At 49.5% G+C, this 21898-nt stretch overlaps 1 protein-coding gene across 1 annotated transcript; it reads right to left on the reverse strand.

Annotated features, from left to right (window-relative positions):
• Positions 1 to 1272: 1272 nt before the first annotated feature.
• On the reverse strand, positions 1273 to 8628 carry LOC128801770 (receptor of activated protein C kinase 1). The gene is made up of 8 exons (XM_053967896.1): positions 8403 to 8628; positions 7965 to 8136; positions 5793 to 5940; positions 4967 to 5062; positions 4750 to 4860; positions 2994 to 3134; positions 2196 to 2306; positions 1273 to 1418 (listed from the first exon to the last, which is right to left on the reverse strand). Exons 1-8 carry the CDS (start codon positions 8509 to 8511, stop codon positions 1353 to 1355), a joined length of 954 nt encoding a protein of 317 aa, XP_053823871.1. The 5' UTR covers positions 8512 to 8628; the 3' UTR covers positions 1273 to 1352.
• Positions 8629 to 21898: the final 13270 nt, after the last annotated feature.

Consider the following 21898-nt stretch of genomic DNA (forward strand, 5'->3'; position numbering starts at 1 on the left):
CGCCCCTTTGGAGCCGGTTTTGGGTTAAAACGGGGCAGAATCCGCTCCTTTGGAGGTGATTTCAGTTTGGAACTGGGATGGATTTCCCTTGGATCTCTGGTGCCCGTTCGGTTCCTGGTGCTGGGAGCTGCTCCCTCCCTCCCCCAGTTGTATCCCAGTTGAATTTTGGGCCCTTCCCGGACCCCCCCTCCCCCTCCCCACCGGAGTTTTTCTGCGTTTGGGACCAAATCCTCTCAAGATTTGAAACTCCCTCCCTTTGCCCAAAATCCGCATTTTTCAGTGCCTGGATTTTTTTTTTTTGGGTTTCACCTGAGCCCCCACCCCCCCAACCCAGCACCAATGTTCCTGTTCTTCCCTGCTGTTCTCCTGCTCCTCCAATCTCCCTTTCCTTGCCATTTTTTGGGGGAAAATCCTGGATTTTCCTCTCCCCTCTGGCACTTTACGGGGCCGGGAGGAGCCGCTTCCGCCCGCAGCTCTGGAGCTCCCCGAGTTGGGGATATTTATTTTTCCCCCCCCCCTTATTTCCAGCCGGATCCTGTCCCACTCGGGAGCTCCCCCTTGCCCCTTTTCCCTCACGTTTCCCCGGATTTTGGTGGATTTGGGAATTTCCTGTTGGCGTTACAGAGCTCGTTCGGGATATTTTTGGCTAAAATGAGAATTAAATGGAGATTTAGTTTTATGACATGTCAATAATAAAGAATAAAGAAGTTGTATCCAAGGCTCCAGGTCGCTGGATCCCGGGAAGAGCCATTTCCAGGATGAGTTTGGGGTGAATTACCCCAAAACTGGGGTCGGGGAGGGGGGGGAACCCCAACATCACCAAAATCAGGAATGGGTCCAATCCCAGCTCCTTAATCCTGCCCCAATCCTTGTTAATTAATTAAGGATGACCTGGAGCTGCGTGTGCAGGTCCCAGCTCTCCCTTCTTTTCTGGAGCAGCATTCAACAGCCAGGAAAAATCACCAAAACCCCCCAAAACTGGTAAAAAAAAACGGCCCTTGGGGCCAAAGTGGAGCTGCCCTGTGAGAAATTCCTCCCTAATGAATATTCCAGAAATCCCCAGAGCTTGCGGAGGTTTCTCATGTTTTACATTTACCTATTTTGTTTTTTTTTTTTTTTTGGTTGTTTTTTTTTTTTTTAAATTTAGGGTTTCCGCAGGAAAAGGATGAGGAACATCCCCAAATCCCACCCCAGTGACGTCAGCAGCGTTTTTCCTCCCGAGGTTTTGTCCCCCCCTCTCTCCCCCGCCAGTCCCAGCATGGCGACTCCAGCTCCTGTAAAGCGCCATTTATTGATGATTTTATATATATATATATTTTTTTTTTTTGGGGATAAAAACGGCGGATTCGGGCTCAGCGGGTGCCGATGGTCACCTGCCACACCCGCACCAGGTTGTCGGTGTAGCCGGCGAACAGAGTCTGGGGACGAGGACAGGAGGTCACTCGCCCACCCAGCCAAGGTGTGAGTGAGCCCCAGGTGTGCCCAGGGCAAGCCCCAGGTGTGGGGGGGCCGCCAGGTCCTTCCCGGGGTGGCTCCTCCAGGTGCTGCGACCCCAAAGCCCCCCCAACCCCCAGGGCAGCTCAGGGGTCCCCAGGCCCTCATTCCCCAAATCCTTGTCCCCGTGTGAAGGGTCCCCAGGTGAGGGTTCCCTGGCCAGGTGAGAGTTCCCTGCCCAGGTGAGGGTTCCCTGCCCAGGTGAATGTTCCCTGTGCCCAGGTGAGGATTCCCTGCCCAGGTGAGGATTCCCTGCCCAGGTGAGGGCTCCCTGCCCAGGTGAGGGTTCCCTGCCCAGGTGAATGTTCCCTGTGCCCAGGTGAGGATTCCCTGCCCAGGTGAGGATTCCCTGCCCAGGTGAGGGCTCCCTGCCCAGGTGAGGATTCCCTGCCCAGGTGAGGGTTCCCTGCCCAGGTGAGAGTTCCCTGCCCAGGTGAGGGTTCCCTGCCCAGGTGAGAGTTCCCTGCCCAGGTGAGGGTTCCCTGCCCAGGTGAGGGTTCCCTGCCCAGGTGAGGGTTCCCTGCCCAGGTGAGGATTCCCTGCCCAGGTGAGGGCTCCCTGCCCAGGTGAGGATTCCCTGCCCAGGTGAGAGTTCCCTGCCCAGGTGAGAGTTCCCTGCCCAGGTGAGAGTTCCCTGCCCAGATGAACATTCCCTGCCCAGGTGGAGGTCCCTGCCCAGGTGAGGGTGCTCAGGGTCTCACCTGCCCATCGGCTGACCAGGCCAGGGACGTGCACTGGGGCGGCTCCGCTTTGCTGCTGGTGCTGATCACCTCCTGCTTCAGCTCGTCCACGATGATCTTCCCTTCCAGGTCCTGCGGGACCGGAGAGGTGAGGAATCACCTGGATCCCGCCCGGATCCCACCTGGATCCCACCCCAGCCTGGAGCTGGCTCAGAAACAGCCTCTGGGTTTCCCCACGGAGCGGTCGGAGGCATCTGAGTGTTTCATCACAGCACGGGGGCAGCGTCCCCATTCCCGTTCCCATTCCCATTCCCCATTTCTATCTCCATTCCCATTCCCATCCCCATTCCCCGTCCACATTCCTATCTCCATTCCTGTTCCCATTCCCGTCCCCATTCCTGTTCCCATCCCCATCTCCATTCCCGGTTTCCCGTCCCCATTCCCATTCCCATTCCCGGTTTCCCATTCCCATCCCCATTCCCATTCCCAGTTTCCCATCCCCATCCCTATCCCATCCCCATTCCCCCATCCCCATCCCCGTCCCCATCCCCATCCTCATTCCCCCATCCCCATTCCCATTCCCGTTTCCCGTCCCCATTCCCATCCCAATCCCCATCCCCATTCCCGGTTTCCCATCCCCATCCCCGTCCCCATTCCCATCCCATCCCTGTCCCCATTCCCTTTCCCATCCCCATCCCCATTCCCGGTTTCCCATTCCCCCATCCCCATTCCCGGTTTCCCATCCCCATTCCCGGTTTCCCATTCCCCCATCCCCATTCCCGGTTCCCCATTCCCGGTTTCCCGTCGCCATTCCCGTACCCAGATCTTGATGCTGGGCCCGGTGGCGGCGCAGAGCCAGTAGCGGTTGGGGCTGAAGCAGAGCGCGTTGATGACGTCGCCGCCGTCCAGCGTGTACAGGTGCTTGCCCTCGTTGAGGTCCCACAGCATGGCCTGCCCGTCCTGGGGACACCGGGGGGACACCGGGAGATCAACCCGGGGAGCGCGGGGACGTCCCCGTGAGCAAAAGAACCCAGGAACCTCCATGGAGATCCCCTCGAGGAGCTCGGGGACGTCCCCGTAAGCTCCAAAAGAACCCAGGAACCTCCATGGAGATCCCCTCGGGGAGCGCAGGGACGTCCCCGTAAGCTCCAAAAGAACCCAGGAACCCCCATGGAGATCCCCTCGAGGAGCTCGGGGACGTCCCCGTAAGCTCCAAAAGAACCCAGGAACCACCGTGGAGACCCCCCCGGGGAGCGCGGGGACATCTCCATGAGCTCCAAAAGAACCCAGGAACCCCCATGGAGATCCCCCTCGGGGAGCGCGGGGACGTCTCCATGAGCTCCAAAAGAACCCAGGAACCTCCATGGAGATCCCCTCGAGGACGTCCCCATGAGCTCCAAAAGAACCCAGGAACCTCCATGGAGATCCCCTCAGGGAGCTCGGGGACGTCTCCATGAGCTCCAAAATGTCCCAGGAACCTCCGTGGAGCTCGGGAACGTCCCCGTGAGCAAAAGAACCCAGGAACCTCCATGGAGATCCCCTCGAGGAGCTCGGGGACGTCCCCATGAGCTCCAAAAGAACCCAGGAACCTCCATGGAGACCCCCCCGGGGAGCGCGGGGACGTCCCCGTGAGCTCCAAAAGAACCCAGGAACCCCCATGGAGACCCCCTCGAGGAGCTCGGGGACGTCCCCGTGAGCAAAAGACCCCAGGAACCTCCATGGAGATCCCCTTGAGGAGTGCGGGGACGTCTCCATGAGCTCCAAAAGACCCCAAGAACCCCCATGGAGATCCCCTCGGGGAGCGCGGGGACATCCCCATGAGCTCCAAAGAACCCAGGAACCCCCATGGAGATCCCCTCAGGGAGCTCGGGGACGTCTCCATGAGCTCCAAAAGAACCCAGGAACCGCCGTGGAGATCCCCTCGGGGAGCGCGGGGACGTCTCCGTGAGCTCCAAAAGAACCCAAGAACCCCCGTGGAGATCCCCTCGAGGAGCTCGGGAACATCCCTGTGAGCTCCAAAAGAACCCAAGAACCCCCGTGGAGATCCCCTTGAGGAGCTCAGGAACGTCCCCGTGAGCTCCAAAAGAACCCAAGAACCCCCATGGAGATCCCCCCGGGGAGCGCAGGGACGTCCCCGTGAGCTCCAAAAGAACCCAGGAACCGCCGTGGAGCTCAGGAAGGTCCCCGTGAGTTCCAAAAGACCCCAAGAACCTCCCCAGAGATCCCCTCGAGGAGCTCAGGAACGTCTCCATGAGCTCCAAAAAGCCCCAAGAACCTTCGTGGAGATCCCGAGGAGCTTCAGAAAGATTCCCAGGAGCTCAGGAACGTCCCTGTGAGTCCAAAAGAACCCAGGAACCACCGTGGAGCTCAGGAACGTCCCCGTGAGCTCCAAAACACCCCATGAAGATCCCGAGGAGCTTCAGGAAGATTCCCAGGAGCTCAGGAACGTCCCAGGTCTCAAAGAGGTTCCCTGGAGCGAGGCCTCCCCTTCCCAACTCCGACCACGACCAAGGCAGGGAGCCCAGAGCGGGAATTGGGGCTGGGGGATGCCCCCGGGGTGGCCCCCAGGCCCTACCTTGCCCCCGGAGGCGCAGAGGGAGCCGTCGGGGGACACGGTGACCGTGTTCAGGTAGCCCGTGTGCCCGATGTGGTTCGTCTTCAGCTTGCAGTTGGCCAGGTTCCACACCTGGGGTGGGAAAAAAAGGGTGTGTGGGGGGGGGGGTCAATCCCGGGGTCTCAGGGTGAAACCCACCCACCCACCCACCCACCCGCGCCGGGGGTCCCGTGCTCACCTTGACCAGCTTGTCCCAGCCGCAGGACACGATGATGGGGTTGCTGCTGTTGGGGGAGAAGCGCACGCACGACACCCACTCCGAGTGGCTCTCGTCCTGGGAACGAGAGGTGGTGGGGTGGGACGGGGTGGGGACAGGGGGGGACATGGCCAGAGACCCCCCCCAGCGCTCCCCAAATCCATGGGACTGAGACCAACCAGCAGGACTGGCACCAAACCCAACAAGAATGAACCCAAACCCAGCAGGACTGACCCCAAATCCTCCAGGACTAGCCCCAAACCCACCAGGACTGACCCCAAATCCTCCAGGAATGGCACCAAACCCAACAAGAATGAACCCAAACCCACCAGAACTGACCCCAAACCCAACAAGAATGAACCCAAACCCACCAGGACTGACCCCAAATCCTCCAGGAATGGCACCAAACCCAACAAGAATGAAACCAAACCCACCAGAACTGGCACCAAACCCAACAAGAATGAACCCAAACCCACCAGAACTGGCCCCAAACCCACCAGGACTGACCCCAAACCCACCAGAACCAACCCCAAACCACCAGAACTGACCCCAAACCCACCAGAACTGACCCCAAACCCACCAGGACCGACCCCAAACCCACCAGGACCGACCCCAAACCACCAGGACTGACCCCAAACCCACCAGAACTGACCCCAAACCCACCAGAACTGACCCCAAACCCACCAGAACTGGCACCAAACCGACCAGAACCAACCCCAAACCCACCAGAACTGATCCAAACCCACCAGTACAGACCCCCAAACCCACCAGGACCGACCCCAAACCCCCCAAGCCCCCCCCAGCTGACCTGCACCGTGTACTTGCAGACCCCCAGCGTGTTCCAGAGCTTGATGGTCTTGTCCCGGGAGCCGGACACGATCTGCCGGTTGTCCGAGGAGAAGGCCACGCTCAGCACGTCCTTGGTGTGGCCCACGAAGCGCCGCGTGGTCGTCCCCCTGCGGGGTCAGGAGTGGGGTCAGCACCCACAAAACAGGGGCTGGGGAACCCCAAAACCACGAGAAATACCCATAAACTAGAGAGAAAAAAAAAAAAAACCAGCCAGGAACTGGGGGTGAAAGGAGACGCGGAGTGATTTAATCGGTGAGCGGGGATGGCATCAAAGGGGTTTCAGGGAGGATTTTGGGTTTGGGAAGAGTTGGAGTCTGGAAATTCTGACCCTTTTCCAGCTGCACGCCGACAATGAAGCCGTGGGCACCCCAAAATTCAGCTTGAGCCCCCCACCCCAAGGGCTGCTCCCCCACGTTTCTCCCATCATCATTGCAGGACGTGTCGTCAGATCCCGTGGGATCAGCAAGAACATCGTGTGTAATCATCGGGAGAGGGAGAGCAGCTCAAAATCCCCCCCAAAAAACCCTGGGATTTATGGAGAGCAGCTCAAAATCCCCCCAAAAAAACCCTGGGATTTATGGAGAGCAGCTCAAAATCCCCCAAAAAACCCTGGGATTTATGGAGAGCAGCTCAAAATCCCCCAAAAAAACCCCGGGATTTATGGAGAGCAGCTCAAAATCCCACAAAACAACCCTGGGATTTATGGAGAGCAGCTCAAAATCCCACAAAACAACCCTGGGATTTATGGAGAGCAGCTCAAAATCCCAAAGACCCGGGATTTACAGAAATGGGACAACGAACACCTCAAAACCCCAAAAACCCGGGATTTACAGCGAGCAGCTCAAAACCCCAAAAACCCAACCCCCGGCACCACGTAACCCCGCAATGCCAGCCCGATCCCCAGCGATGCCAGCCCGATTCCCCTCAATCCCAGCCCGATTCCCCTCAATCCCAGCCCGATCCCCGCTCAATCCCAGCCCGATCCCCTCAATCCCAGCCCGATCCCCAGCAATCCCAGCCCGATCCCCGCAATCCCAGCCCGATCCCCACTCAATCCCAGCCCGATCCCCAGCAATCCCAGCCCGATCCCTGCAATCCCAGCCCGATTCCTGCAATCCCAGCCCGATCCCCAGCGATCCCAGCCCGATCCCCAGCGATCCCAGCCCGATCCCCGCGATCCCAGCCCGATCCCCGCTCAATCCCAGCCCGATCCCTGCAATCCCAGCCCGATCCCCCTCAATCCCAGCCCGATCCCCCCTCAATCCCAGCCCGATCCCCCTCAATCCCAGCCCGATCCCCGCAATCCCAGCCCGATCCCCCTCAATCCCAGCCCGATCCCCCTCAATCCCAGCCCGATCCCCGCAATCCCAGCCCGATCCCCCTCAATCCCAGCCCGATCCCCTCAATCCCAGCCCGATTCCCCTCAATCCCAGCCCGATCCCCGCGATCCCAGCCCGATCCCCGCGATCCCAGCCCGATCCCCACTCAATCCCAGCCCGATCCCCGCGATCCCAGCCCGATCCCTGCTCAATCCCAGCCCGATCCCCCTCAATCCCAGCCCGATCCCCGCTCAATCCCAGCCCGATCCCCCCTCAATCCCAGCCCGATCCCTGCAATCCCAGCCCAACCCCCTCAATCCCAGCCCGATCCCCGCTCAATCCCAGCCCGATCCCCGCTCAATCCCAGCCCGATCCCCCTCAATCCCAGCCCGATCCCCGCGATCCCAGCCCGATCCCCCTCAATCCCAGCCCGATCCCCGCGATCCCAGCCCGATCCCCGCTCAATCCCAGCCCGATCCCCCGCGATCCCAGCCCGATCCCCGCTCAATCCCAGCCCGATCCCCCTCAATCCCAGCCCGATCCCTCGCAATCCCAGCCCAATCCCCGCGATCCCAGCCCGATCCCCGCTCAATCCCAGCCCGATCCCCCTCAATCCCAGCCCGATCCCCTCAATCCCAGCCCGATCCCCCCTCAATCCCAGCCCGATCCTCCTCAATCCCAGCCCGATCCCCTCAATCCCAGCCCGATCCCCCCTCAATCCCAGCCCGATCCTCCTCAATCCCAGCCCGATCCCCCTCAATCCCAGCCCGATCCCCCCTCGATCCCAGCCCCCCGAGCCCCCCAGGACGGACGTGGTGAGGTCCCAGAGGCGCAGGGTGCCGTCCCAGGAGCCCGAGAGCGCGAACTGCCCGTCCGAGGAGATCACCACGTCGCTGACGAAGTGCGAGTGGCCCCGCAGCGCCCGCTGCGGGATCCCGTAGTTGGTCTCGTCACGGGTCAGCTTCCACATGATGATGGTTTTGTCTGCGGTGAGGGGGGGGAAAAACAAAGAGTTGTCACCTCAGGGGTAGCGAGGGGAGGGCGCGAATAAGGACAAAACGCAGTAAAAGCGGAGGGAGATGCTGCTGCTTCTTCCTCGTCCTCACGCCGCTCTTGCTGCTCTGAGGGCTCCGCATTTCAGCCTGGCACCCCTCCGATCCCCGCCGAGGGTTCTCCCGGCTCCCAGCCGCGCTTTCCCCGCTCCGGGCGCCCCCTCAGCCCCCGCTCCAGCCCTCCCTCAGGGCTCGCACCGCGCGAGGCGGACAGGATCATGTCCGGGAATTGAGGCGTGGTGGCGATCTGGGTCACCCAGCCGTTGTGGCCCTTCAGGGTCCCGCGCAGGGTCATCTGCTCCGTCATGGCGGCGGCGGGAGCGGCGGGATGGCGGCGGGAGCGGCGGGATGGCGGCGGATGCGCGGCGGCCTCGGCCCGGAGCCGTCCGTCCCCTCAGGCCGGCGCGGGCAGAAAGAGGCGCCGCCGCTTCCGGCGGAACGGGAAGTGACGTGGCGCCGTACGGCAAGCATGGCGGCCGGCGTGGGCAACATGGCGGCGCCCGGTGGTGTTGTACGGAAAGGGGGGGGGGGGGTGTTCGGGGAGGAATTCCCAGAAGATTCCAGATCCTCCCCCAAAGGATCCTCACATCTCCCCAGAGGATCCCACTGTCCCCCACAGGATCCCGGTGTCCCCCAGCAGATCCCATTGTCCCCTCAAATCATCCCAGTGTCCCCCACAGGATCCCGGTGTCCCCCAGCAGATCCCATTGTCCCCTCAAATCATCCCAGTGTCCCCCCAGCGGATCCCAGAGTCCCCTCAGAGGATCCCATTGTCCCCCAGAGGATCCCAGTATCCCCCCACAAATCATCCCAGTGTCCCCCCAGGATCCCTATATCCCCCCAGAGGATCCCATTGCTCCCACAAATCATCCCAGTGTCCCCCGAGCGGATCCCGGTGTCCCCCCACAAATCATCCCAGTGTCTCCCCAAATCATCCCAGTGTCTCCCCAAATCATCCCAGTGTCCCCCCAGAGGATCCCAGTGTCCCCCAGAGGATCCCAATATCCCCCCAAATCATCCCAGTGTCCCCCCAGAGGATCCCAGTGTCCCCCACAGGATCCTGGTGTCCCCTCAGATCATCCCAGTGTCCCCCACAAATCATCCCAGTGTCTCCTCAAGGATCCCAATATCCCCCCAGAGGATCCCATTGCTCCCACAAATCATCCCAGTGTCCCCCGAGCAGATCCCGGAGTCCCCCACAGGATCCCAGTGTCCCCCACAGGATCCCGGTGTCCCCTCAGATCATCCCAGTGTCCCCCCAGGATCCCTATATCCCCCCAGAGGATCCCATTGTTCCCACAAATCATCCCAGTGTCCCCCGAGCGGATCCCGGTGTCCCCCCACAAATCATCCCAGTGTCTCCCCAAATCATCCCAGTGTCCCCCCAGAGGATCCCAGTGTCCCCCCAGAGGATCCCAGTGTCCCCCAGAGGATCCCAATATCCCCCCAAATCATCCCAGCGTCCCCCAGAGGATCCCAGTGTCCCCCACAGGATCCCGGTGTCCCCTCAGATCATCCTAGTGTCCCCCACAGGATCCCAATATCCCCCCAGGATCCCAGTGTCCCCCCAAATCACCCAGTGTCCCCCAGAGGATCCCAGTGTCCCCCCAAATCATCCCAGCGTCCCCCAGCAGATCCCAGTGTCCCCCACAGATCATCCCAATATCCCCCCCCAGGATCCCGGGCCACGTCCTGGGCCGCCCCTGCCCTTGCTCCTTCCCCCAGGATCCCATTGTCCCCCCAAATCATCCCGGTGTCCCCCCACAGGATCCCGGTGTCCCCCAGTGGATCCCAGTGTCCCCCCAGAGGATCCCAATATCCCCCCCAAATCATCCCAGTGTCCCCCACAAATCATCCCAATATCCCCCCCACAGGATCCCAGTCTCCCCCAGATCATCCCGGTGTCCCCCCAAGGATCCCAATACCCCCTCCCAAATCATCCCAGCATCCCCCAAGGATCCCAATGTCCCCCCAGATCATCCCATTGTCCCCCCAGTGGATCCCAGTGTCCCCCAGGATCCCGGGCTGCGTCCTGCTCCGCCCCTGCCCCCGCTCCTTCCCAGAGGATCCCGTTGTCCCCCCAAATCATCCCGGTGTCCCCCACAGGATCCCAGTGTCCCCTCAGAGGATCCCAGTGTCCCCCAAATCATCCCAATATCCCCTACAGGATCCCAATATCCCCCCACAGGATCCCAGCATCCCCCAAATCATCCCGGTGTCCCCCAGCGGATCCTGGTGTCCCCCCAGTGGATCCCATTGTCCCCCCAGTGGATCCCAGTGTCCCCCAGGATCCCGGGCCGTGTCCTGCTCCGCCCCTGCCCTTGCTCCTTCCCCGAGGATCCCATTGTCCCCCCAGTGGATCCCAGTGTCCCCCAGTGGATCCCAGTGTCCCCCAGGATCCCGGGCCGTGTCCTGCTCCGCCCCTGCCCCCGCTCCTTCCCCGAGGATCCCGTTCCCTCCGGGGCCATTTCGGGATCTTCCCTCCCCTCCTGACTAAATTTAGGCCCGGGCTCGGTTCCAGCTCAGCTGTCGCCGCTGCTCCCGCGGGCCCCGGAGCCTCGGCCCGGCCGGGACCCCCCCGGTCACCCCAAAACCGCGCCGAGACCCCCCCGGTCACCCCAAAACCGCGCCGAGACCCCCCCGGTCACCCCAAAACCGCGCCGGGCCTGGTGAGTCCGCGCCTCTCCAATCGGGGAATTCGGGCCCGGCTACTTCCCGGCCTCGGGAATTTTGGAGGGGCCTCAACCTGGCCGAGACCCTCCCAGTCACCCCAAAACCGCGCCGAGACCCCGCTGGTCACCCCAAAACCGCGCTGAGACCCCCCCGGTCACCCCAAAACCGCGCCGGGCCCGGTGAGTCCGCGCCTCTCCAATTGGGGAATTCGGGCCCGGCTCCTTCCCGGCCTCGGGAATTTCGGGGGGGTCTTGATCCGGCCGCCAAGGGCCGTGGGAACCTCCAGGAATTCCCGTTTGTGATCCCGGTTTTGCTGCCCGAGGATCCCGAAAAACGGGGAATGGATCCTGGTGGTTCCCTAACTCGGAATGGTGAAGTCGTTAGCAATTAATTATTAATAATATAATATTAAAGTTATTATATTAGATATATTATACGTATTATGTATATAAAAATATACAATGTACTTTATATATAATTTTTTGTATATTATATAATGCTATAAAAATTGTATTATGTGTATTATATATTATATATATATATATATAGTATTATTTCTTATAATTATATATACTATATTAATATATTATATATTATAGATTATATTACTATATATTATTTTATATTATATATTACACATTACAATATATAATATTATAGATTATATTAATTGTACTTAATTATATTATAAACAATATGTATTAAAATATATATTACAGTATGTAGTTATATTACATATAGTATAATTATATAAATAATTATATTATATATAATATATAAAATTACATATTTTATATATTATATAATATGTATAATATTTTATATATAAGATATATTGTATTAAGATTATAATTAACTAATTAATATTAATAATAGTTATACAATATGTGTTATGCTATATATTATATTATATTATATTATATTATATTATATTATATTATATTATATATTTATTTTAAAATTTTAATTAATATATTAATTAAAATACATAAAAATAAAAATATATTTTATATAAAGATAATATTTATAATATGATATCTTATATAATATAATATATATAAAAATATATTAATTTTTAATTATTGAATCGTTCAAATATGAATGCTGTTAATTGATTGGCAATTCCACGGGAGGAGAAGGGTCGGTGCTGCCGCCCTCTCCCCGTGTCTCTGCTTTTCCCTAAATCCCTTTTTTCTCCCCGCGTGTTTCTCTGTTTATATCCACGGAGCGGCATTCCCACTTTTCCCTTCCTGGCCAATCCCGCCGGTTCGAGGATCGTGAGCGCAAAAATGGGCACGAAAACGGCGTTTTCATGATTTTGGGATGGGGAAATTCCCTCGCCGGGACATCCCCGAGGACACAAAATCCGCGTCCCTTCCTCCCCCAAATCCCCAATTCTGGCTCCGCTGAGCTTCAGGATGGGACGGGATTCATCCCAAAAAAAAAAAAAAAAACAACCCAGGAACGAGCAATTCCCAACCTGGAAAACTGGCAAAAAATCGGGAAAAAATCAGGAAAAAATTAGGAAACCGGGAAAAACTCCTTCCTTGCCCTTCGCTGAAATATTCCCAGAATTCCCACATTTTCCTGGAAAACACCTCCACCGCCCAATTCCTGCCTTTTTTTCCCCTCTCCAGGCCGAGGGAGCCGATCCTGGCTGGGAGCGGCGCCGCGATGGAGCCGGGTGGGTGAAAATCCATTTTTTTTCCAGCATCAGCTGCCAAATTCCAGCTCCTTCGACCCCAAAATCCCACCCTTGTGCTCCCCAGGCTACCCCAACTTCCCTCTCCTCGCTTTCGGGTGGATTCCCCCAAATTTCCGTGCCCAAATTCCCACTTTTGATGCTGTTGGCCGTCCCCGAGTCGAGCTCAGCCCAAAATGTCCAAATTTAATCGAACTGGGCTTTAATTCCCTCAGTTTCCCTGCTGGAATTACCCCAAACTGACCTCGTTTGTCCCTTTTTTTTTTTGGTTTTTTTCTCCCCTTTTTTTCCAGGGGAAAACGCAGCTCTGGGTGAGTGATTTTCCTCCTTCCACCCCTGGAATGTTCCAGACCAAGTTCAACCAACCCTTCCCTAATTCCACCCTTATTCCCCACTTGATTCCCCCTTTTCCCCCTTTTTCCCCCACTTTTCCCCCTTTTTCACCCTTTTTTCCCCACTTTCCCCCTTTTTTCCTCTTTCCTCCCTTTTTTCACCCTTTTTCCCCACTTCCCCCCCTTTTTCTCCCCACTTTCCCCACTTTCCCCACTTTTTTCCTCATTTCCCCCCTTTTTTCCTCACTTTTCCCCTTTTTTTACCCACTTTTCCCCATTTTATTCCCCCTTTATTCCCCCTTTTTCCCCACTTCCCCCCCCTTATTTTTCCCACTTTCCCCCCTTTTTTCCCCACTTTCTCCCACTTTTTCCCCCACTTTTCCTCCTTTTTCCCCCACTTTTTGCCCCTTTCCCCCCACTTTTCCCCCCACTTTCCCCCCTTTTTCCCCCCTTTTTCCTCCCTTTTTCCCCCACTTTTCCCCCCATTTTCCCCCCCTTTTTCCCCCCTTTTTCCTCCCTTTTCCCCCCCTTTTTCCTCCCTTTTTTCCCCATTTTCCCCCCCTTTTTCCTCCCTTTTTTCCCCACTTTTCCCCCCATTTCCCCCCCCCCTTTTCCCCCCTTTTTCCTCCCTTTTTCCCCCCACTTTCCCCCCCTTTTTTCCCCCCTTTCCCCCCTTTTTTCCCAATTTACTGATTTCCTTTCCCCATTCCCTCTCTCCCCTTCCCAGAGGAGCGGGACAGGAGGATCAGTGAGTGCCTTTTCCTTTCTTCCCGACGGAATTCCAACCCCTGGGTCTGGAATTTCTTTAATTTTGGGATCCCTGGGAAGTTTTGGGATAATGCCAACCTGAAGAATTTGGGATTTTGGGTCCCTTTTTCCCTGTTCCCATCGGTCCCAGAGATGGATCCAGACCTGGAAAAGCTCCAAATAATGTGAATTTTCCTTTTTTTTTTTTTTTTTTTTTTTTTGTTTCAGGCAAACTGACCTCGGATCTGGGTAAGGAGCTTCGTGGATTAAAATGAGGGATTTGGCCTTAAAAAATGAAAGATTTGGCTTTGAAAAGGATCCATTCCTCCCCTAAAATGAACACTTTGGGTCCTCAAATGGAAACTTTTCCCAACGACTTTTGTGTTGAAAGTCGGGATTTTGGCCTTGAAATGAAAAATCATGCAAATCGTGGCTGTAAAAAAAAAAAAATTAAAAAATTAATTAGACCATTTAACGCATTTTTAGGTGGTTTTAGGGCAATTTTTTCACCTTGATAAACCAAATTTTTAGGATTGTCGAGTGGGGGATGTTTCTGTGGAATAAAAATTCCCTCAAATTGGAGGTTCTGGGGTGGAAGGAGCCACTTTGGGGATTTTTGCATATTTTATTGCTTTCCAGGATTTTGGGTGAATTGAGGTTGGTTTTTATTTCCTTTCTCGTTCCTTAGGTGAATCCAGCGCCAAACTCAGTTAGTGCAACGCAAAATCCTCATTTTAAAGGAGATTTTGGGGGGAAATATCCCCATTCCTGGTCCAGGAAAACGCCACGGAAACGAAGGAATTGTTTCATAATTCTCCTTTTCCTGCTTTTTTTTTTTTTTTTCCCCCCCTTTCCTCCTCTTCTTCCCAGAGGAACGCGACCGGAAAATCAGTGAGTGCCATTTCCCTGCTGGTTTTGGGGCAAAATCCCTTCATTTTGGGGTAAAACCCCCTCGTTTTGGGGCAAAATCCCTTCATTTTTGGATAAAACCCCCTCGTTTTGGGATAAAAAAACCCTCGTTTTGGGATAAAATCCCTCGTTTTGGGATAAAATCCCCTCGTTTTGGGATAAAACCCCCTCGTTTTGGGATAAAACCCCCTAATTTTGGGATAAAACCCACTAATTTTGGGATAAAACCCCCTGATTTTGGGATAAAACCCCCTAATTTTGGGATAAAACCCTCTCGTTTTGGGATAAAACCCCCTGATTTTGGGCTAAAACCCCCTCGTTTTGGGATAAAACCCCCTGATTTTGGGATAAAACCCCCTCGTTTTGGGATAAAACCCCCTGATTTTGGGATAAAACCCCCTCGTTTTGGGATAAAACCCCCTGATTTTGGGATAAAACCCCCTCGTTTTGGGATAAAACCCCCTGATTTTGGGATAAAACCCCCTCGTTTTGGGATAAAACCCCCACATTTTGGGATAAAACCTCTCATTTTGGGATAAAACCCCCTCGTTTTGGGATAAAATCCCCTCGTTTTGGGATAAAACCCCCTCGTTTTGGGATAAAACCCTCTCGTTTTGGGATAAAATCCCCTCGTTTTGGGATAAAACCCCCTCGTTTTGGGGATAAAACCCCCTCGTTTTGGGATAAAACCCCTAATTTTGGGATAAAACCCCCTCGTTTTGGGATAAAACCCCCTCGTTTTGGGATAAAACCCCCTCGTTTTGGGATAAAACCCCCTTGTTTTGGAATAAAACCCTCTAATTTTGGGATAAAACCCCCTCGTTTTGGGATAAATCCATCATTTTGGGATAAAACCCCCTCGTTTTGGGATAAATCCATCATTTTGGGATAAAACCCCCTCGTTTTGGGATAAAAAACCCTCGTTTTGGGATAAAACCCTCTCGTTTTGGGATAAAACCCCCTCGTTTTGGGATAAAACCCCCTAATTTTGGGATAAAATCCCCTCGTTTTGGGATAAAACCCCCTCGTTTTGGGATAAAAACCCCTCGTTTTGGGATAAAACCCCCTCGTTTTGGGATAAAATCCCTCGTTTTGGGATAAAACCCCCTCGTTTTGGGATAAAACCCCCTCGTTTTGGGATAAAACCTCTCATTTTGGGATAAAAACCCCTCCTTTTGGGATAAAACCCCCTCCTTTTGGGATAAAACCCCCTCGTTTTGGGATAAAACCCCCTCGTTTTGGGATAAAATCCCTCCTTTTGGGATAAAACCCCCTCGTTTTGGGATAAAACCCCCTCGTTTTGGGATAAAAACCCCTCCTTTTGGGATAAAACCTCTCATTTTGGGATAAAACCCCCTAATTTTGGGATAAAACCCCCTCGTTTTGGGATAAAACCCCCTAATTTTGGGATAAAACCCTCTCGTTTTGGGGTAAAACCATCTAATTTTGGGCTAAAACCCCCTCGTTTTGGGATAAAACCCCCTAATTTTGGGATAAAACCCCCTCGTTTTGGGATAAAACCCCCTGATTTTGGGATAAAACCCCCTCGTTTTGGGATAAAACCCCCACATTTTGGGATAAAACCCCCTCGTTTTGGGATAAACCCCCCTAATTTTGGGATAAAACCCCCTCGTTTTGGGATAAAACCCTCTCGTTTTGGGGTAAAACCCTCTAATTTTGGGATAAAACCCCCTCCTTTTGGGGCAGACGGATCCTCCTTGATCCCATCCTATGGAAAAATAGGGAATCAATCCAATCCCCCCCCAAATTTCACCCAAATTTCTGCGTTTCCCGTGGAGAAAAATCCCCAAACGCCCCAAAATTTCATTTTTCCTCCGCAGCCAAACTCGCCGCTGAAATCCGTGAGTCCTGCTCCTCGTTTTCCGCCTCACCTGATGATTTTTGGGCTCAAACTGCTCGATTTTGGGTCAATTCAGGCGCTTTTTTTTGGATTAATCCCCTTTTTCCCTCATCCCACAGGAAGACTCACGGCGCTGCTGGGTATGGACAGCTTTAATTAACATTTTTTGTGGGGGGTTTGATGGCTCTTTTGTTAATTAGTGCTGCGGTTTGATAAAGTTAGAGATAATATTTATTAGGAATAAAGCTGGGAATTGAAAACCCGGGAAATTGGGAATGTTAGGAATGGAAAACGTGGGGGGGAAAAAAGGACAAATCCCAACGAGGAAAATCAGGAATGTGAACCAAGACAAAATGGGAAATTTCATCTCTCGGGGATGAAACAAAAAGTGAAAACGGCAGGAAATTGGAAATTCCCTTGCTGGGAGGAAAATCTGGAATGAGGGAAGCGGGCGGGAATTTTGGGGGATTTTTGGCTTTGGTTTTGTCCTCGGGGGAGGGGGAGGAAGGTGAAGCACAACCCCAAAATGTTGATTTTTGGTGCTTTTCCCTCGCCGTGCCGCAGCCGAGCGCGACTCCGGGCTCCGTAAGTGCCAAAATTCCAGAATTCCCCAGAATTTCCTCCCCCTGCAGCTGCTCGCTCCCAATCCTTCTCCTTTGCCCCCCAAATTTTGGGAGTGCAAAATTTGGCACGGCTCCAGATGGGAGACGAGCTGGGACTGGAGGATTCCCCTTCAATTAGACCCCATTAATATTAATAATTAATTAATTCACAACAACATAACCCGAACAATAAATTAATCTTTAATTTAATTTAATATTTAATTTAATTTATTTTAATATTTAATTTAATATTTAATATTTAATAAGAACGTAACTAACACCAATTAAAAAAATTATTACTGTGGTTCCATCAATAACATTTTGCATTAATTATTCAAATTCATTCTATCCGCACTTAAAATATTCGTTTTTAGCGAATGTTTATGGCAAAAAAAAAATTAATTATGCTGATGAGTAAAATCAATTCTGTTGATCATTTTTTGGTTGGGCTCAATTCTGGCGCTGGAATTTATTAATTTTCTTTCTCTTCTCTTTAGGGAAGCTCCGAGCAGAGCTCGGTGAGTGATGGGGGAGAAGGAGCCGGAGCAGAAATTTTAATTGGTTTTTAATTTTGTTTTTTTTTTTTTCATTTCAATTCTTCTTTCGATTTTGAAGTTTTAATTCCTTTTCCCGCAGCCAAGTGCGACGCCACCATCCGTGAGTGCGACTGGCCCCGGCACCGAGGGACCCCTGATCGCAGGGATTTGGGGGAAAATCCCCGAATTCCCGGGAATTTGGGGGAAAATCCCTAAATTCCAGAGAATCTGGGGGAAAAATCCCTCAATTCCCTGAAATTTGGGGGAAAATTCCCTAATTCCATGAAATTTGGGGGTGAAAATCCCAGGATTTCACAGGATTTGGGGAAAAAATTCTTCAGATTCCACGGAATTTGGGGGAAAATCCCTCAATTCCAGAGAATCTGGGGGAAAATCCCTCAATTCCAGAGAATTTGGGGGAAAATCCCTCAATTCCAGAGAATTTGGGGGAAAATCCCTCAATTCCATGAAATTTGGGGGAAAACCCCTTAATTCCACAGGGTTTGGGGGGGGGGGGAAATCCCAAAATTTCAACAGGATTTGGGGGGAAATCCCTAAATTCCTTGGAATTTGGGGGAAAATCCCCTAATTCCAAGGAATTTGGGGGGAAATCCCTTAATTCCACAGGGTTTGGGGTGGGGAAATCCCGAAATTTCACAGGATTTGGGGAAAAAAATCTTCAGATTCCACGGAATTTGGGGGAAAATCCCTCAATTCCAGAGACTCTGGGGGAAAATCCCTCAATTCCCGGGAATTTGGGGGAAAATCCCTCAATTCTACGGAATTTTGGGGAAAATCCCCTAATTCCAGAGAACTTGGGGGAAAATCCGCTAATTCCATGAAATTTGAGGGTGAAAATCCCAGGATTTCACAGGATTTGGGGAAAAAATTCTTCAGATTCCACGGAATTTGGGGGAAAATCCCTCAATTCCAGAGAATCTGGGGGGGTGGGGGAAATCCCAAAATTTCAAAGGATTTGGGGGAAAATCCCTCAATTCCAGAGAATTTGGGGGAAAATCCCTCAATTCCATGAAATTTGGGGGAAAACCCCTTAATTCCACAGGGTTTGGGGGGGGGGGAAATCCCAAAATTTCAACAGGATTTGGGGGGAAATCCCTAAATTCCTTGGAATTTGGGGGAAAATCCCCTAATTCCAAGGAATTTGGGGGGAAATCCCTTAATTCCACAGGGTTTGGGGTGGGGAAATCCCGAAATTTCACAGGATTTGGGGAAAAAAATCTTCAGATTCCACGGAATTTGGGGGGTAATCCGTCAATTCCATGAAATATGGGGGGAAATCCCTCAATTCCAGAGAATTTGGGGGAAAATCCCTCAATTCCACGGAATTTGGGGGAAAACCCCTTAATTCCACAGGGTTTGGGGGGGGGAAATCCCAAAATTTCACAGGATTTGGGGGGAGATCCCTCAATTCCATGGAATTTTTGGGGAAATCCCTCAATTCCAGAGAATCTGGGGGGGGGAAATCCCAGAATTTCACAGGGTTTGGGGGGGGAAATCCCAGAATTTCACAGAGTTTGGGGAGGAAAATCCCTGAATTCCACGGAATTTTGGGGAAAAAATCTTCTGATTCCACAAAATTTGGGGGGGAATCCCCTGGGATTGCAGGGCCGGGGCGAGGCTGAGCCTGAATTTGGGGGGAAAAGGGGAAAAATGCAAAGGAAAAAGGGGAAAAACCCCAAATTCCAGGGGGGAATTAACGGGATTTGGTGTTTCCAGGGATCTTCACGGTGGAGCTCGGTGAGTCCCGTCCTGCCCTTAATTAATGGTTAATTAACGGTTAATTAATGGTTAATTAACGGTTAATTAATGGTTAATTAACGGTTAATTAATGGTTAATTAATGGTTAATTAATTCATCTGGAATAACCCCAAATCCGGACTTTTTCCCGCCCTTTTCCAGGGGAGCGACACACGAAAATCGGTGAGTTCGGGGCGTTTGTGGCCCCAAAAAAATCCCCCAAAAAATCCCGAAGAAATCCCAAAAAATCCCCAAAAAATCCCCAAAAAATCCCCAAAAAAACCCCCCAAAAAATCCCCAAAAATCCCCCAAAATCCCCAAAAAATCCCCAAAAAATCCCCAAAAAATCCCCAAGATATCCCAAAAAAAATCCCAAAAAAATCGCCCAAAAATCGCCAAAAAACCCCAAAAAACCTACCCAAAAAATCCCCCCCAAAAAATCCCCCAAAAATCCCCAAAAATCCCCCAAAAATCCCCTCAAAATCCCCCAAAAATCCCAAAAAAATCCCCCCAAAAATCCCCCAAAAATCCCCAAAAAATCCCCCCCAAAAATCTCCCAAAAAATCCCCCAAAAATCCCCCAAAACCCCCAAAAAATCCCGAAAAATACCCCCAAAAACCCCCCCAAAAATCCCCAAAAAATCCCAAAAATCCCCAAAAAAATCCCCAAAAAATCCCCAAAAAATTCCAAAAAAATCCCCCAAAAATCCCCAAAAATTCCCAAAAAAATCCCCAAAAAATCCCAAAAAATTCCCAAAAAAATCCCCAAAAAATCCTCGCTGGGGCTGCGGGAAAAATCAAAATTTCCTCTCGAAATTCCCTTTTTTTTCTGTCTCTCAGGGGAGCTCACGGCCGACGTGGGTGAGTTGGTGCTGTGAATAATTTCTATTAATTCTTTTAATTTTAATTTTAATTTTAGTTTTTATTTTTATTTTTATTTTTATTTTTATTTTTATTTTTATTTTCATTTCCATTTCCATTTCCATTTTAATTTTTTTTTTCATTTTCATTTTTATTTTTTATTTTCATTTAAAATTTTATTTTCATTTTCATTTGCATTTTCATTTTTATTTTTATTTTTTATTTTCATTTTAAATTTTATTTTTATTATCATTTTCATTTTCATTTGTCATTTTAATTTTAATTTTAATTTTAATTTTAATTTTAATTTTTATTTTTATTTTTATTTTTATTTTTATTTTATTTTTCTTTTTCTTTTGATTTTGATTTCTATTTTTAATTTTATCTTTATTTTTTATTATATTCATATTATTTCATTATTAAATATATTATATTATAATTATACATTATATACATTTAATGTATATTATATTACAGATTATACTTATTTATAATATGTATAATATGATTACATTTTATTTATATCAATATATTAAATAAATAATAATTAATATTGCTTATTATATCAGGAATAATTATAAATATTAATTTATATTTTAATAGATTTTATTATATAATATTATATGATACTATTCTATAATATATATAATATATTATATATTTTATTATATAATAGATATTATATAACATTATATATTATATTATATTATATTATATTATATTATATTATATTATATTATATTATATTATATTATATTATATTATATTATGTCTATTAAATGTGTTATTATATAATATTATATAATATTATAATAAAATATAGTACATAATTAATACTTATTATATTATATATTTTATTTATATATAATATATATATATTTTATTATATTTTATTTATATTAATATATTAAATAAATAATAATTAATATTAGTTATTAATTCAGGAAAATGTAAATATTGATTTATATTTTATTATATTTTATTATATTGTATTATACAATATTATTATATAATATGTGCAATTATTATATAATATATATTATAAAATAAATATTATATAATATTATATATTTATATAGTGTTATATAATATGTTAATATATGTTATGTCAAATTATATTATATTATATTATATTATATTATATTATATTATATTATATTATATTAATTATTACTATTAAATGTTTTATTATATAATATTATATAAAATTATTATAATATATTATTAATATATATTATATTTTTATTATTATATTATATATTATAAAATAATATACGATTATTATATTTTATTTCTATTAATATATTACATAAAGAATAATTAATATTAATTATTAATTCAGGAATAATTAGAAATATTTTTGGTTTTGTTTCTTTAGAGGCACGGGACGCGCGGATCCGTGAGTACTTGGAATTTTAATTTTTTTTTTAAAGCAATTATTTAATTTTTTTTTCCAATAGCCAATTTTAATTCCCTTAGAAACATTTGCGATTTTAATTTTTTTTAAATTTTTAAAAGTAATTAATTTTTTTCCAAGATCTAATTTTAATTCCCTTAGAAACATTTGCAATTTAATTTTTTTTTTAAAGCAATTATTTAATTTTTTTTTCCAATAGCCAATTTTAATTCCCTTAGAAACATTTGCAATTTGAATTTTTTATAATTTTTAAGCAATTATTTTTTTTTCCAATATCTAATTTTAATTCCGTTAGAA

This window comes from Vidua chalybeata, chromosome 31 (genome assembly GCF_026979565.1).
Source record: "Vidua chalybeata isolate OUT-0048 chromosome 31, bVidCha1 merged haplotype, whole genome shotgun sequence".
Classification (NCBI taxonomy): Eukaryota; Metazoa; Chordata; class Aves; order Passeriformes; family Viduidae; genus Vidua; species Vidua chalybeata.